The sequence below is a fragment of the Venturia canescens genome, chromosome 1, assembly GCF_019457755.1.
Source record: "Venturia canescens isolate UGA chromosome 1, ASM1945775v1, whole genome shotgun sequence".
In the NCBI taxonomy this organism is placed as follows: Eukaryota; Metazoa; Arthropoda; class Insecta; order Hymenoptera; family Ichneumonidae; genus Venturia; species Venturia canescens.
Genome location: NC_057421.1, coordinates 12,573,122 through 12,588,525, shown reverse-complemented (window position 1 = coordinate 12,588,525; position 15,404 = coordinate 12,573,122). Strand labels below are relative to the sequence as shown.

At 38.7% G+C, this 15,404-nt stretch overlaps 1 protein-coding gene across 8 annotated transcripts in view; it reads right to left on the bottom strand.

Annotated features, from left to right (window-relative positions):
* The window catches only part of Fas1 (fasciclin 1), a 253,351-nt gene that overhangs the window by 51,089 nt on the left and 186,858 nt on the right, over positions 1-15,404 (bottom strand). For all 8 annotated transcript variants that reach the window (XM_043432981.1, XM_043432987.1, XM_043432982.1 and 5 more), the window contains exon 4: positions 3,056-3,186. In XM_043432981.1, the coding sequence (XP_043288916.1) occupies positions 3,056-3,186 (131 nt within the window). The remainder of the gene's footprint in view (positions 1-3,055; positions 3,187-15,404) is intronic.

Genomic DNA, 15,404 nt, shown 5'->3' with positions numbered 1-15,404 from the left:
TGAAAATTGGGGATTGTAGGGTGCGCTAGATCCGAAAAAAGTTGAATGTTTTGTACGCAAAAACTTGTAATTTTGTTCAAATTGTGGGACAGATTTTCTGAGAAATAAAGATTTTTCGCTGTGATGAAAGTTTCACTTTTCGTGATTAATTCGTTATCTCGCTGGTCGAAAAATTGCTCAGCGGGTGAATAAATGCTCGAAAGATTTTCCCGAAAGTTTGTTCGTCCTGGCCCGTGCGGAAAGGAGCCGCATATAAATTAATCAAAAGTATTTAAATCCACGAAAATTTGTCTCATCAGAGTTTTCTCTGGAACGATGAATAATTTTATTTGAAAAATAAGGGGATAACAAAAGACGCGGCTCAAGTAAATTCACTCGCGGGGTCATCGTACGAATTTGCAGAATATGCAAAGTCACATTTTTTTCAGTCAAGGTAGAGCACTCCGTCAAAAGTATGGGCCACGACTTATTCTCTCTTTAGAATTTTATTTCATGTGGTTATTTAAAGTTCGCTTTTGTTTCATTTTATATTTTCAACTTTGAGAGAATGCACGTCACAATAGGTTGAAGTTATTTCGTGAAATTACGTCGGAAAGCTCGTGGCAGTTTTAACGTAGTTGGCAAGAGCCAACAGAGTGAAGGAACGTGCGCCAGGTGGGACCACTCTTTGCATCCTCGCATTTTTCCGTAAGCTGGAAAATTGCCTTTGCATAGACAGAGTTGCTCGGGACGTAGTCGAGAGGGAAGGAGAGACGAAAAAAGAGGAGAAACGAAGAGAAAGAGAGGGGCCGATGAGCCTGAGAGAAGGATTCCAAAGCTGTTGAGCTAGAATATAAGAGAAGACCACGAGAGCTTTTCGTAATTTTCCTTAAACTCGTACTCCTCGTGTGGATGTATGTGTACGTGTGGTTAAAGTTCATTTCACTTCGTTCTGACGGTGCCTTACATGATATATTTATGACTCTCAGTTTTCTATTAGATACGCCAAAAAATTGCACTCGATAAATATAGTATAACGCGATACAAGAACGAATATGCAGGCGCACTCTGCAATACCAGCTAAGCAGTAATAATTCTTTGCTGCTTTGTTTTCACGCATAGTTTTGCATTTGTGTTACTAATTGTTTGCTCGAATGAATTCATGAGTTTGAAAAGTTCTCGTGTAGACAGCCTGCCAGTATTGTAAAGTCAGAGTTATGAAGTTTTTTGGAATTGCGAAAAATTCTCTTTCTGTTACAATGCAATGAAGAACAGGCAAGCAAAAATTGTGCTGTTCCGAAGAAACGAAAAGAAGGTCAGAGCAGGCTGCTGTAAAAAGTTTTATCGAGATACATGAAATGCAAATTGGGAGTACATGAAGGAGATACGACCCTTAATTTGGATAAAAGGTCAATTTGCAACTGTTAATCTACTTAGTTATATCGATCTTCGTCGGAGGCTGCCTGGAGGGCTGACGGAATACTCGAGCATCCGCGTCGACAGCTTTGCAGCGGAGAAAAACGAGTGGGTGCGAGCAGTTAAAAAGCGAATGGACGAGGTAAGAGAGAAGTCGGATTATAGAAGAACTCGGAAAATACGCCAGAGCGAGAGAGAAAAGAGAGAGAGAGAGAAAGGAAGAAAAGGGTATCGAGGAAGAATGCAGTTTTACTGTAAGAACGTGGCAACGATGACGTCGAAGGACGCGAGGACGTCGTCTGAGGCTCTTACGAAAGCGATGCAGAAGGACGTACAAGTTTTCAGCGTAACGTCGAACGAAGTTAGTCACCCACATCGACGTCCGAAAAGCCCGAGGGGAACTCGACGAAATTCACTTAGAGACGATTTCCAGGTCGACGTCGTCGTACTCGTTGACTCTATCCGAGCAAACCTCCTCGCCCTTCAGGACTCTGTACTCATGTCTGTGTATGTCCGGGCGTAAATGTATGTATAACGTCTATACGTATATACGCATCGGGTGGATACGATATATACGTATTTTCATCTGCTGGTCGAAGCCTCTAAGAGCAAGTCACGTGCGGCCGACTTCGCGTGAGGCGGTTGTACAAAAACAGTTGACTCGGGCAAACCGAGCGTCACTTCTCTCGCTCCTCGTTAAATCTTTCGAGGTTTGCGTTTTTTCCAAGCTTTTCCTTGGCTCTTGGAAGGCCGCGTGTTTGGAAAACTCGATTGAAAGAACTTACTTTTTCCCCACAATGCGCCACGATGCCTCTGAGCCAATACAATTTCCTTTTCCCAACCTCATTTTTAGCTCCCTTTGCTTATTTTTTTCTCATTTACTCGTATGGAGGTAACAGGTTTTGAGTGATGCATTATTTTACGAAGACACTTCTATTCAGAGATTTTACGTAATTCACAAAATTGGTAGATTTTATGTCAAAATTCTCACTCCCATTTCTATGCCGATAAAAAAAAAGTCAGGCAATGTAAAAATAATGAAAAAGTCCACGCGTTGAGAATGAATAAAAGCAACGAAAGTGGGAGAGCGAGAAGGAAAGAGCAGGGTAGTTTTGTTGCTTGGCGCAGCATTCAATTGGTAACGCTTCACACGACCTGCACTGCTTTTAATTGAGTCTGATAATTCGATTCAAACTTTATTTATCACTTCAACACGATCTATATAGAGAGAGGTGCATGTATATTTCTGCTTGCTTGAACTCCGACATTCGTTGGTTGGTATACAAAAAATAGAAGCTACTTCGAGACGAACATTGGTTTATATTCGTAGTTAAGAAAGTTTTCTTCCTGAAAAGTTGTATCGAATGAAATCGAATCATTATACAAATCGCAAGTTCTTGAAAGACGTTTTATACTTTGAAGTGATAACTGCGACGACTTTCTACTATACTGACAGAAATAAAATCGCACCAAAGAGTGGGAAAAGTTGCAGATTCATTTGACTGTATCCATAAAATTCTCGTTACAAATAACACGTTTTTCAGTACACTTGAAAATTCTTTCCATCATTTATTCTGATAGAAAATACATTTTTTTATCTTTCGATTGCAGTTTCCATCGAGATGGATTTTTAATAAAATAATTACTTTAGTTTACTCACCGCACGCGCATGTCACCAAGATTAATATTGTCACTTTTGTTGAGAAATTCGAAGGCATTCGGATTGTAGATTGGATCCGCAGTCGCGATAGAAACTACCGGTTCCAGCACCTCGTTTATAATGTGCAGTACCTGCGATTGAAAAAATAACCAAAAATTACCTGAGGATTCGAGCATAATGAAGAAAATTTTAAAAAACACGAATGGAGATGTCTTTGAATTTTTTCTTTTTCTTTCGTCACATAGAACGTTCCCGATGGGAATGCGCTATCCTCAAGTCCTCGATATTCCGCAGTTTTTTTCTTTCTTTTTCCATTTCAAGATTCTCCAACGGACAATAATACTCATGGAAAAACGTGAAAAAGAAATTCTCGAGAGCAAAAGTACAAGAGTAAGAGCATACGGAATAAGAGTGAAAAGCTGTTTTGTTTGTCCATCGAGTCAGCGAGACTTTACAACTCCTCGATTTATACACGAACGTGAGAAAAAGAACGCTATACTTGAACGCACCAGGTATTTCGCCTATTTATCCATTCCCTTGGAATCGAATTTATGCACTGGACGAGTTGAAGTGTATTCGTAGAAATAGGCATTCCATGGCGGATTGAAAGGGAACAAACATTCAAATGAAATTGTTAATTTTAAATCTCCTGGAGGATTCTTCAGTCAGAAATGTGGAGAAGCGTTTCAAAAAGGGATCGTATTTTATCATTTATTCTCCATCTTGTATTTTACTGTAATTTTCGTAAACGGATTACATCTTTTGGAACAATTTCATGTAGTTTTCATCTAAATTTAACTGTCAAAGAATGGCAAGTTCCAAGTGAACGAGGTTTAAATGAAATTGCGTGGTAAATGGAATCCACAAATTCAATTACGCGAAACATACATGCTAATTCCGGAAAGAGACTCGCATGTCTAAATCAAGTTGCAAACGGTGATTCCATTGGACTGTCGTGAAAATTTGAGCGATTTGTAACTATGAATTTAAGGAGTTCCATTCAGAAGCGGATATTCGCTACTATTTGATTATCTCAAAATCAGTGGATTGGCGACACAGCAAACGTTTTCCAAGCACCCAAAAAGTTCGTATGTTCGCTTTGGTTCTTACTGCATGGAATATTCAACTCCTAAAATATCGGAAATTCGTCCGGAAACATGTAATAAGATAATAATCGACGATAAAGATTTTCGTGTATTTCTAGTCTGCGAGAAAGTTTTAACGGAAGAAAATTTTAGAGCAATTCAGGTCTTTGCTGATCCTTTTTGAAATTCTCTATTGCACAGAGAAATGCACATCCAGGGATACGAAATGTCCACCGAAAGATCGTATTTTCAGTCCTCCACTGGTAAAGTTAGCGTTGCTCGAGCCCTCATTCCAGACAGCATTCGATGTGCCGGGCATTTTGTATGTGTAACTAAACTCTGAAGCGTTTTTTTTCTTTTGTTTCACGAGTGACTCGTTCCCGAAGAACGAAAACGACGAGAAGAAAGAAAAGAGAAGGATGAGAAAGAAGCCCGAAGCCCGAAACCCCCGCCGGTTGTCCAGGCAATAGGAGGGTGTGTCCCATTTATCCACACCATGGAGCCTTGAGAGCTTTTGCTCGAAGGAACAGCCGGAGGAATAGAGAATGAGTGAAAATAAAGAACGCGAAAAATAACAAAAGTTATTTTACCACAGAGATAGTTTATCTTTGGCACGGGCAGGACGAAATCGCGGATATTTTTTGTTGCCTTTATTATTGAGAAGCCCATGGAATACGCGGTCGTACTCGATCGGTCAAATATCCCATCTGCGATGTGATCCGGCTACGTTTCAATGCGGTTTATTTTCGAATAGAATTTTTCATCAGAATTTCATCATCGAAATTGTTGGTGACATTCTTTCACTGCAGGCACAGAAAAGTGAGAAGAAAAGCGTGACAGTTTCTGAATTTTGTTATTGAATGCTTGAAAATCTTACAAAATGACAAAATTTCTGACAATTTTCCAGGTCGAAAGATCGAGAAAATGAAGTGTCGTGGAAAAAATGTACACTTTGAAAACCAATCGATGGAGTAACTTGGAAATTCATCGCAAATAATATGCAGTCCCATGAGAGGCGGCGTCATGATTCAAAATTTGTGACTCTCACACGACTTTGCCACATCGTAAAAGTTCCGAATACTTGGATCTTATAAAAAATAAATGTTTCAAATGGAAGAGTGAAGAATGAAAAATGGAAGAAAATGAAACTTCGCACTGACGGATAAACTTCGATAGCACTACGTCGTATTTCTCGGTTGGGTAGAATCGCACTTTCCACACATCAGCACTCTGTAAAAGAAACGTAGTATTTTTATTCACACAAGCCCGTGGCAGGTTGCGCGAGTTTGGGATGCCTTCGGGACCCTCGTACGAAGAGAATGCGTCTATTTTGAGATGAACCAGCTCCACCGTTATCACTATCACCCTTTAACCCTGAAGGTCCACGGCGCTTCGACTGCGAGCTATTTGTCTTCTCAAAACTTGTTTCGGAGTGTACGAAACGGCACCGAAATTCTCATGGGAACGGAATAAGCAAACAGCGAGTATATTAGTACTGCATTCGAGAATGGCTAACGAAGAGCAGCATCCGTCGGTCGCTTTCATCGTCGACCATTGCGAAGTGTGAATTATTGTTTCGCGATTTAAATTTGCCTCTGGGTCGAAAAAAAATATCTTCAGTAGGGGTTCAGTATGTCAAATAAGCAAATTATGGAACGGTCGATGCTTCAAAATTTTTCAAGTTGTAATATCAGCTTGGAGAAAAATAAGTAATTCGAAATTCTTATTTCCGATCGACTATTTAGCAGGTTACGTATTTACTCGAAAATATATATTTCGATAGTTTTCATTTCGAATGCAATTTTAACGGACCATACGAATGTCAGAAGCTCTTATTTTCGAATTCACGATGTTCGGAAATTGGAGATCACCAGGCTGAGTAAGCGAGTGAGTGAGACGCGTGTAATTTGAGCTCCGCTGCGTTTCTTTATTTTGATCGGTCAGTTCTCTAACGTTTCGCTATTTTGACCGATCGACTTTTTGTTATTTCAGTATTTCAACCTCAGTAATATATTTAGTCCTTCGTTATTATATTTTCGAAGTTGTGAATATTCGCACTATTGCTGATTGTAGTAATTTGAAGTTTCTACTTTATTTATTTCCGACATTCAAAGCTCCAGTCGAATTCATCTGTCTCCATATATTATCATTCAAAGTTCATAAACTCGAAATTTTAGCTGTTCGAAATTTTATTCATTCTACCATTTTATCCCCACCCCAAATTTCCTTTCGTTTTTCATCCTGAATTATTGCCCTTTATATCGCAATGCCAAAGTCCGAGGATACGAATCGCAAAAGCTTGGAAAAGACAATTTTCGTGCGAGGGTAGATTTTCATTTGTCAAACGAGTGAAATAGAGCGTATAGGAAATGACGGAATAGCGAAATTGTGTGGTTGCTGGTGTCGGATGCAAATTTTGCAAGCTTTTGTACGCGATACCGGAGGTATAAGGCCCGAAGAGAGACGATGGGGTCAACCAGTCGCGAGGATCAGTCGTTATCCGCTGGGCATATGAAGAGATCACATCTCTAACTGGGAAAGTTGTTTGAATAACGGCCATCCTGGTCTATCGCTGTGTATCGCTGTACACACGTGTGTATGGAACACATACAACCGTGTCCGCCATTCACCGGTGGTATTTCTCCTTCCAGAAGCATATATACGGATGGATATGTGCTTCTGTATGTACATGGAACAAGTCAAATGGGTCACGATGGACCTCTTGGCCAACCCGATGGCATTTCCGACGGAAACCGCTACATCGGACACCGGACACGATTGCAAAATCCAAGAGAGAGAGAGAGAAAGGGAGAGCGAACAGTATATTTCACGTCGTGTGGGGTTTCCTCGAAACGAGGCTAGAATACCTTCATATTTGTAAAGGTATAGTAGCCGCGAACTGTGTATATTTATATACAAATATTTCTCAGGGAAATTCACGAGTCCAGGTGACAATTTCGAGGCTGTTGTTTCGCGCTTCGTCAGTTCGATCCTTCGTGCGCGATACGTTGAATAACGATGATTGGGAATATTGATTTCCAGTATCGGAAGTGAGAGTGGATCTGTCAAGAAAATGATCGTATAACAGGAATTCATAAAACTGTGAATTGGAAATTTGTTTGGAAAAAATGCTGGATTCCTGCTGATTTGACGTGTACTGAATATCAAATTGGTAAATGCTCCGATATTTTTTCATTCGAATCAGTCTTAAGCATAAACTCGAAGAGCTTGTACGCAAAGGAGTGCGGAGAAAAAGGCTGGCGGAGGGGAGGGCCGGAGAGATAAACGTTCCCTTGGTATTTTTCAATTATATAAAATCTTTCGCGCAACTTATGGCTGCGGTGGACGTGTACAACTAAAGTTCTAGACCTTTCCACGGACTCGCACGAGCGGCATATTATTATAGGGTTGGTTCGCCGCGGTGCGATATTGTCAGAACAGCTTACCTTCTCTCGACCCACGAACGCACACAAATTTTCCACGTTCCTTCTCTCCTTTTCCACCGTCTCTCTTATCTTTTAAATTAACTCCGAGCGATAAAATCGTTACCGCAAAGCTCTCGTTGGACACGAGTCAGAGCTTTTTGTGCCACTGCCCGTCCCGAGACGTAATGTATATAGTATGCAGATTTACAGTACACGGATTCACCGGGGTAGGAAAATCTCCATAAAAAGAGAGAAAAAAAATAAAAAAAAATAAAATCCTAAAGGAGTTTTAACGAGTTTCGCGTTATTTCCATCAGGATTCTTCTCGATTCGGAAAAATTTTGCTTTGAGACTCCAACAGTACTGGGTCTCGAAAAATCGAAAAACACAAATAGTTTATTGCCCGGAAACGCTGCATATACGAAATTCCCCGTGAAAGGTCTCGAGCGGAAAAGCAGTTACGCAATTTCTTGATTGAATTTTAACCACGCTAAATTTAGCTAGTGTAACTTCCAGCAATTCACCATAAATGACAGTTCAACTATCCGAAAGGCCGAGCACATGTTCCCGTCGAAAATTTCGTCCGTATTTAAACGGTGCTTGGATTATATTCTATCATAAACCATGATAATGGTTTATTGTCATAAAAGGGTATGTATGAGAACCGCTGCCGAGTTAATTTACCGCCACCTCATTCCCAACATTCCGTGTAATGGCGTAAACCGTGTTAGGACTGACGTTGCGAGACGAGCCAAAAGGTCTTGTATAGAGACGTCGACGACGCCGACGCCGACGACGGTAACGATAACCTAACAGACGCGTCGCCGGTACTGAAAACCCGTTGTTGCTTTATATGCCCTCGATAGATGAGACATTTAATGTCTTTACATATTTATATAGACGTATGGGATATTCAACATTGAAATAACATCATTATATTGTTAATGAAAATATTGAAAAATCGAGATTAAGCCCAGGAGGAATGAGAAAAAAATTGGAGCTAAAATACAATTTATTATCTCGCAGATTCGTGACAAATAAACGAAACTCGATGAAATTTAGGAATAACAAAAATTGGAAGTTAGAAAAACGGTTTTTTGGAGCGTGTCTCATCAGAAATGACCAAATTGCATTAAAGTAGTTCGGCCATTCAATAAAGTATGGCGAAGGTCCACTCTTTTGCGGTGAACTCCTGATAACGATGAGCACAGTTCCGGGGCCTCTTACGGGGCTAAATTTTGAATAATTTCATTTCCAAATTTGAGTTTTTAACACGGTACCTACCCTGTGGGAGAACTCACAATAATCTTAATTGTGAAAAAATTGTACGGTGTTCGAGCTTCGGAAAAGTTTATATCGGGAAGAAGATTTATCACAGATTCCATTCCTTAAAAAAAAAACATTACCTTACGGGGCTTTTAAGAAAGAAAACATGAAAAAACTTTAATTTTTGACGTAAATCACGGGAATTTCGCCAAATTTATTTTTATTCGTCTAGTAGCTTCGCTTTTTTCTAATGACTTGACCATTCCTTTTTCTCAGTGCCATTGCACCGATATAAACTACTTTTCGCGCAATAAAAATGTTCCCTATAGGTTATGTGTATATTTAAAGTGTCATCAGTATCGACTCAGTCATTAACTAGTCAAGTTGAAGTATAAATTTTATCTTTTATGATATTTTTAAAGCACCTTATTATATTTTTATGATAAAAATATTCTCAATGTAAGTGTTTATTAATTTTATTAATAATTCAGACTCAAAATGAATCAACATAAAGTAGTTGCAAACTTGACTAGTCATAGAACGGCCGAACTACTTTAAGCGATACAATTTATCAAATGAAGAACAGACATTTCGATTGGCAGAATAAACTGTGATGATATTTATTTTTTGGATGATCGTCATCTAAACGTATAAAGCAATTACTATTATTCCACGGTATATTATTTTCTCTCATTACATCGCGAGGAAAAGTTTGCACGTCTAGAATAAGAGGTGTGGCGTCGCGACGCCATGGCGCCTCTTCTCGCCCACGTTAGTCAGAATCAGGCGTTTCTCCTCTTCGTTCTTATCACGCTTTCACACCATACGTTCATCCTTTTCCATCTCTCCCTTTAACTTCTCTGTACCAAAGCGTGAATATATATAATGGGATCCGTAGGTAAAACTCTCACAGTTTTGCCAGGAACGCTCGACTCTTCGTTAATTTCCATTAAGACGAAGAATTTGCAATTCACAAAACACCGGTAGGGAAAAGATGCAGAATTGATAATATGATAATGGAGGGGAAGAGACGTCCGGTGACTGCGGAAGACACGAGAACCAGTCCTCTTTTTTCAACCATTTACGTATATAAAAAACATTTATTTCGCGATCCGAAGATGTGTTCGAATGTATCCCTAAACGGGTGGAGTACAATATGTCGAATAACTGAATTGTAGAACGGTCGATATTTCGAAATTTTAAAAGTTGTGATATCAGTTTGGAGAAAAATAAGTTATTCGGAATTCTTATTCCCGATCGACTATTCAGCGGATTGCGCGTTTAATCAAAAATTCCTTCTTCGAATTCATATTTACCCGAAAATATATATTTCAATAGTTTTCATTTCGAATGCAATTTTAACAGATCATCCGAATGTCAAAAGTTCATATTTTCGAATTCAAAATGGAGAGTAATTGTTTTACAGACAGACCAGAATATAGAGTAGCAAAAAATCGAAAGTGAATTTTTCGAGCCTATAAAACTTGGATATGCAGAATAGCGATAGCTCGAAAAGGCGAAAGTCAAAATGGCGATGTTTAAAATTGGAGATCACCGGTCTGAGTAAGTGAGTGAGTGAGACGCGTGTATTTGGAGCTCCGCTGCATTTCTTTATTTTGATCGATATCGACTTTCTAACGTTTCGCTATTTTGACTGTTCGACTTTTTGGTGTTTCAATATTTCAACCTCAGTTATATTTGGTCTTTCGTTATTATATTTTCAAAATTGTGAATTTTCACAGTATCGCTGACTGTAGTAATTTGTGGATCGAAAGAGTGATAGTCGAATTTTCGAAAAATCGATATTTTAGTCATCGTCCTATGGGCGATTGTTACATTCTATTTTCGATGTAAACTTGCTTCGAACCTTGCAGTTTCTGCTTTATTTATTTTCGGCATTCAAAGCTCTACTCGAATCTATCTGTCTCCACATTATCATTCGAAGTTTATAAACTCGAAATTTTAGTCATTCCAACATTTGATCCCCACCCCCCTAAACCACAAAGCAAAAGCTAACGCTACAGAAATAGTATTAAATGAGCTCCGAAATAGTCAAATAGTACAAAGAGAAAAAATCTCTTCGGCCTTCTGTCATTCATGAATTTCCATCCCTCAAAAAAAGTAGTTTGTCTTTCTAACAATAAATAATTCTCGAACAGGCTCACGGTCCTGAATTTTCCACTCAAAGGAGTGGATTGCTCTAACACGTTGGCCGATAAAAAATATTGGAGAATCCTCTCAATTAATAAGACAAAAAAAAACAACAAATAAAGATCGCACAATATTTGAGGTTTCGTATACAGGAATAACGAAACTAGGAATGGTGGGGACTATGGAATGGTTTTGTTCCATATGGAATAACGAGTACTAATGGCAAGTGGATAATCCCTCGATGTCCAGACTTGCTGGCTATTTCTTCCTCTCTTTCCCCTCACCGCTTTTTCTCATTCTGTCTGGGATGAGTCGGTCGAAATATACGAGATTGCTAAATCGTTTGCTCCTCGTTTAATTTTTTTTTTGTTTTTTTTTTTATCGTCATCACGATCTATAGAAACCATTGTCCGAATATGTGCACGACTGTTTGTGAGCTCGCACACATATCCATATTCATAAAAATGTTTATCTATCTCTCGAACGAAAAGAGTAATGCGAGCCATTTTTACGAGATCACAAACCGCATACTGCGATATATGTGGACTGAAAAAGTAACTGAAATACATGCGTGTACAGGGAAACGGGGAGAAAGATATTCTGACTAAAAAACAATATAAATTATATGGGAACGAACACAATGCAGGCTACATTGAAATATGTAAAACACCCCGTCGATGAGAGACGGGGAAAAGAAAAAAGGAGCCATGAAAATTGGTGATGAACGAAAATGAAATATCGAGGCAAAAGTCTCCGCACAATCGATATTCGTGTTTCGTGAATGACATGAAAAACGTAATTTCCGAAATACAAAGGGAAAATATATAGAGAGCTGAGCTTCGATTAAAAGCTTCGAGGCATCCGGAATTCATATCGTATATGCGGACAAGCTTTTACTCATAACGCATGAAGCTTTCCGGAACAATTACTACCACCTGAAATTTCACTTGGTTCCGAACAGTCGCGAACAATGGTCAATCTCAAAGTCACTCGTTTGATATCGGTTTCATTGAAGTCGTTGAAAAAAACTGATTTCGTTTCGTTTTTCATAATTTATTGCTGCGAATATTTAGATACTATGGAACTAGAAGAAATATGAATGATTGAGGAAATAGTGGGGTCTGAAGGAGCTTGTAGATCCGAAAGTAGGTGCTTCCACTTTTATTTCAGCCAGCGTTAGTTGCATGTCGAAATCCCCAGATAGAGGAGCATAAACTATTCACAACAAAGGAAACACAAAATTTGCCAGTGTTCAAGTTGGAAAGGAAAAAACGTTGGAGAAAATTGCTCAAAACGCGATACGATCGTACTCGCTGCGTAATATAAAAAAGTAAAACAAGGCGAAAATGAGGGCTCGCTCAATTACCAGAGCTCTCGAAGCTTGTATACGGAAAATTATCCCATTTATGCTCCACTTCCGAATTCATTGAATCGGACCCTTGGGTTCCCTCTCTTTTATTTTGCACCTGATAGAACGTGCAACGTCAATTTGCGACTCGGAGTTTCATTTTTTGCTATGCGAAATTCACCGTTTTCGTTTCGATTTAATTTTTTTTTGGTAATTACTTCCGTAGTTTCGTAGTTTCTCAAACATGTCACGTACCGACGATTGCAGGAATGCTTTGGAAATTCTGAATCTTCCATCGGCTGTCAGGACAACGGTGACTGACAAAAACAACTTCAAATCGAGTAGGAAATTACCGAAGTGAGCAAACTCCTCCTCGAAAAGTTCTTTATTTCGAATAAAAATAATCATAGAAACCTTAAATCGAATTACAGAGAAAAAAAATCGAACAAAAAAATTAGATCGACCCGAAGCGAAGGTAAAAGAGAAATCGATCATCAAACGCAGCGATAAACATAATACGAAATAATCGAAGCTTCGAAATGAGTTTGAAAATGAAATCACACGAAATGTGCGAAAAATTGCAGCAGGTAAACCACAACGAAGAATAACAAAATGTGGAAAAATCCTCTGGGACTAATCACACAAAAATATCCCTTTGAATTGTAAATTTTTCTAAATACACGACTCTCCATTTCCCTTTTTTTTAGCTCTTCATGGAAATGGAAATTTGTAAATGTAACGACAAATTTAGCATCGTTATTTATGAGCTGGTAATAAAGATGAAAATTGAATGATATCGACAATATACTGAGCACTTGATATGTCATACCTAACGATATTCAAACGTCACGGGAAGTCTCATCTGTTCTATGCGGAGCAAAGGCACAGATTCCATGTATAATAAATGTGACTTCAGTACTGTTCGTAGCTCAATAGCTTTTCATAGATGGTGACATTGAGAAATTAAATTATCGATCGTGAGGAAAGACGGGACCCGAGGGACTTTAATGTTACTGGAAAGTGAATAAGAGATTGGAAGCTCGGTGGTACTTGAGGTTTGCCACATCTGGGATATAATAGATCTTTGCTCACTCAATTATGTGTCTACGTGTAAATTGCATGTCGACGACTCTCTGAATCTGAAATTTTACGTACGAACAGTAAACGTTGTAAAATATACAGTCGAGCAATTTGGGCTTGCAGGCTTTTGAGCTTCTTGTCTTCGACTTCTTGCTGGCATCAAAATCGGGGTATGAATGAGGTTCGAGAGCATGATTTTGTCTGGAGAACTCAAATGAAATTGACGCAACTATTGCCACGTCAGAATTGAGCTAGCCCGAGTAATATTTTTCGTTTCTCACGTGAAGCGACGTACTTTTTCTGAACGATAATAATGAAAGCAGTTGATACACGAGAATGTGAGAAAATTATATTTGATAAAAAACCATCTTGGATATGAACGTCATCACGTCACGAATCGTTCTATTTTGAGCTCAACCACTTGAATTTCGAATAAGCCAGTTTGGACGATTTACCACGAAACCATATTGAAGACGACGAGTTAGAGAAGCAGTGGCGTTCCAACAAATTCCAGGGCAAACAAACTCCATCGAACTATGCTAAAAGGAACGACACGACGCGTTTCTACGTGGAATGCAATCTTTCATGAACACTATTTCAGGAATTTTCGTTGTGACACTTTTAGCAACATAATAATTTCACGAGTGGCAGCGATTCGTGGGAAAATTGGTTAACGAAAATCACGTTTGCCAATAAAAATTGTCCAAACGAGTTTCTTTCGATTTTTTAGCACAAAATTGAGGTATAATTGGAAGGAATTCACTGTGGATTGTCAATTGTGAAATCGTTGGCTCATTCGGACAAAATTTTCCTCAGAAAAAGATTCGGACAAATGTTGCGTCGTTAGAATGACCAAAAAATGCGAGAGAAGCTTCCACGAAGTATTCATGCTTTCACACGATTTTTTCTAAACGTCGATATTTTGTTTTTTTTTCTCACTTTTTCGACCAATAAGCGTGAAAAATCTCATCCTCGCTTTTCTGTTTACTCATGTTCTCTGCTATTCGCCAACGTAAACATCGTTTTTCTTGTGCACTCATGCGATTTCTTTACTTTATTTTTCCTCGAAACGAGGCGGAGGTGGAGCTTTTCTGTTGCATGGCTTTCGTGCTTTTCGCCTTGTTAAATTTTGCTATTGTTTCGTGGGCGCTATTTAATGAAACCATGAAGCCCATCTGAGCGAAATAATTTGTCAATATGTTTTTAAGTGACGCTTATTCGTCGCAGAGTTGAGTTAACGAAGAAAAATCATGGAATCGACATAAATCAAATTCTTAACAACGATTTTGTTTCATAAAGTCTGGAATTCTCAGTTGCGTTGACTCGAAATGAAGAAAATTTGAAAACAAAAGCGCAAAGAATTCACAGTTAAAACTTCAATGTGCCAGAGAAATGAAAAATGGATTGTGTCGAGAAAAATGAATAACATTGAAACGCTGATAGGGGAGAAGTAAGACATTTTTTGATTTCTCGTCTGGCTTTGAAAGTTTCGAAAAAGTTTATATGAATTTTGATAGAGCTCCTTGGCCAAATAATTCACGAGGCGGTGGAGAGCAGCTTTAGCATTCCTTTACTTTCGCATTTCTTTGCAAAGAAATTCTCTGGGTGCGCTGTTAGTATTTTTTTTCTTCTGTTCCCATCTTTACGTTCTCATTTTCTTCTTTCTCGCTCTTTCATTCGGTCTCTCTCTCTCTCTCTCTCTCTCTTGTTAGAACTTTTATGAAAATACGGAAAAGATATCAAGCACTTTTTTTTTAAGAGTCATAAAATACCAAGGAGGTCAGTGGAATATATGCGGAAAGTGTGCACAGACAACGAGATTCGAGTGTTTTTTTCCGACAGAAGTACTGAGTGAATGTGAATTTAATTATTCCCGGTTTTATTAAGAATCTGAGTTAGGTTGAAATTTTTCTCCGATAGGAGCACACGCTCACGTGTAAAACCGCGTTAGCGAAATTTAATGAAAATTCAAAAGCTTCAGATGAGAAGAAAAC